Raw genomic sequence first — 2,699 nt, forward strand, 5'->3', positions numbered from 1 at the left:
TGCTCCATCAACTCCCAGAGTAAATGTAGCAAAGGAGTTGAGAGGATTAGGAGCTCCCGAATTTAAGGGAGAAACTGAAGAAGGTCTGGTTGCAGCGGATCTTTGGTTAAAGGATTTGAAAATCATTTTAGATGGTCTCCACTATTCTGAAGTGGAGAAGATGGATGGAGCTGTGTCATTACTTAGAGGACAAGCTAGAATATGGTAGATGGATGCCACTATGAGGATGTCAAGTGATAAAGTAACTTGGTCTCTGTTCTTGGAAGAGTTTAAGTAAAAATATATTGGAGATCAATTCATCAGGCAAATGAAGCAGGAGTTTATAAATTTGAAACAGATGAATCACTCCGTATATGAATACGAATGTGAATTTAATAAGCTGAGTTGGTTTGCTTCGAAGCTTTTGATTACTAAAAAAGATGTTTGTGAATGGTTTGTGGAGGGCTTGCGCCCTATATTGAAAGAGATACTGATAGTACTGAATTTTTCATCGTTCCAGAAGGTAACTAATCGTGCTAAAGCTCTTGAGAGAGCTCAGAATGAGATATTTAGGGACTCAAGAGTTCATATATCTAAGAGGACTGATACTTTTTCGAGTACAACACCATCAAAAAGAGGAAGAGATTTGGGATTCCGACCTCAAGCTAGATCAGAATCAATTGCATCCTCTGCTAAAGGAGCAAGTTAGATGAGAACTTGACAGATGCAATCAGTGGGATCCAATAATGGGAGAGCCACTCAAAGTCAAGCGAGATAATGTCAGCATTGTGGGAAAAATCATTTTGGAACATGTCGAATGGCTTCTGGAGTCTGTTTCCGATGTGGAAATGCCAGACATTTTATCTGGGATTGTCCATTAATAGGGGTGAGTTTGCACCATTTGAAAGGAATGTTTCTGCTTCCCAAATAGGATGAGGAAGAGGTAAAGGGAGGAATCAATATGAATCCTTTACACAACTTGAAATTCGCTCTACTGCACGGGTATACAATTTAAAGACAAGTGACGACCGTGATGATCCTGATATTATAGCAGGTACTTTCGAGTTGTATGATAAATTAGTATTGGTGCTGATTGATCCGGGTTCTAATTATTTATATATTACCAGTAAATTAGTAAAGGAATTGAGAATCCCTTTAGAAGCTACGAGTAATAAGATAATAGTAACTAATCCTTTAGGGCATAATTCTCGGGTAAACAAGGTCTGTAAGGGGTATCCCCTAAAAGATTCAGGGAATTAAATTCCCTACTAATATGATGGAACTACCTTTTGATGAATTTGAAGTGAATCTGGGAATGGATTGGCTATTTCGTTATTATGGGAATGTTGATTGTAGATTGAAAAAGGTAACTTTGAAGAGTCCAGAAGGGATAGAAGTAAATGTGCTTAGTGAAAGGTCTAATCCTTTAGCAAATGTAATATCGGCAATGGCAGCAAAGAAGTTGATGCTACAAGGATGACAAGGTTTTCTTGCAAATGTAGTAGATACAAGAGTTAAAGAGAAAGGGTTAGATGAGATTCCGATAGTCAGAGAATTTCCTGATGTGTTCCCTGCTGAGTTGCCAAGATTACCTCCAGATAGAGAGGTAGAATTTCAAATTGAAGTAATGTTGGGAACAACTCCTATTGCAATGGCACCTTATCGTATGGCTCCGAAAGAATTGAAAGAATTAAAAAAGCAATTACAAGAGTTACTAGAGAAGGGATTTATTCGACCAAGTGTGTCACCTTAGGGAGATCCAGTGTTATTTGTTAAGAAGAATGATAGTTCAATGCGTCTTTGTATTGATTATAGACAGCTCAATAAGGTGACAATCAAGAACAAGTATCCCCTTCCTCGAATTGATGACTTGTTCGATCAGTTAAAAGGAGCTTCGGTATTTTCAAAGTTTGATTTACGTTCTGGTTACCATCAATTGAAGATTCAGGAGAAAGATATTCCAAAGACGGCATTTAGAATGAGGTATGGTCACTATGAGTTCATTGTGATACCATTTGGAGTGACAAATGCAGCTTCTGCTTTCATGGACCTCATGAACATGATTTTTCAGCCCTATTTGGACCAGTTTGTTGTTGTCTTTATCGATGAAATACTAGTGTATTTGAAATCCAATAAAGAGCATAGCGTACATCTGAGGATAGTTTTACAAATTCTCAAGGATTAGAAGATTTACGCTAAAATGTCCAAATGTGAATTTTGGCTAAATGAAGTAATTTTCTTGGGGCATGTGATCTCTGAAGATGGGATTAGGGTGAACCCTCAAAAGATAAAAGCTATAATAGACTGAGAAGTTCTAATGAATGATTCGAAAGTTTGGAATTTTCTTGGACTTGCTGGTTATTATCGAAGATTCGTTAAGAATTTTTCGATGATAGGGATGCCTTTAACAAAGCTGATGAGGAAGAACGTATCCTTTGTTTGGACTTCGAAGTGCCAAGAAAGTTTTGAAGCTTTAAAGAGAATTTTGAAAGAAGCTCATGTATTAGTTCAACCTGAATCCGATAAGAATTTTATAGTATACAGTGACGCGTCCCATAATGGATTGGGATGTGTATTAATGCAATAAGGGAAAGTGGTAGCGTATTCATCAAGATAGTTGAAACCACATGAAAAGAATTATCCAGCTTATGATTTAGAAATGGTTGTTGTAGTGTTCGCTCTCAAGATTTAGCGTCACTACATGTACGGAGAACGTTGTT

At 37.3% G+C, this 2,699-nt stretch overlaps 1 protein-coding gene across 1 annotated transcript; it reads left to right on the forward strand.

Moving 5' to 3' along the window:
• The first annotated feature begins 725 nt into the window (after positions 1 to 725).
• On the forward strand, positions 726 to 2,164 carry LOC120183065. Its single transcript, XM_039187854.1, has 4 exons — positions 726 to 851; positions 1,336 to 1,345; positions 1,482 to 1,585; positions 1,928 to 2,164. Exons 1-4 carry the CDS (start codon positions 726 to 728, stop codon positions 2,162 to 2,164), a joined length of 477 nt encoding a protein of 158 aa, XP_039043785.1.
• Positions 2,165 to 2,699: the final 535 nt, after the last annotated feature.

This window comes from Hibiscus syriacus, unplaced genomic scaffold, assembly GCF_006381635.1.
Source record: "Hibiscus syriacus cultivar Baekdansim isolate YM2019G1 unplaced genomic scaffold, ASM638163v2 tig00112738_pilon, whole genome shotgun sequence".
Lineage (NCBI taxonomy): Eukaryota > Viridiplantae > Streptophyta > Magnoliopsida > Malvales > Malvaceae > Hibiscus > Hibiscus syriacus.

Excerpts from the sequence above, each read along its gene's own strand:
- LOC120183065 (XM_039187854.1), top strand. The coding sequence starts at position 726 with ATGGGAGAGCCACTCAAAGTCAAGCGAGATAATGTCAGCATTGTGGGA. Across the intron at positions 1,586-1,927 it reads GATTACCTCCAGATAGAGAG|GAGAAAGATATTCCAAAGAC; the intron begins GTAGAATTTCAA and ends TTGAAGATTCAG.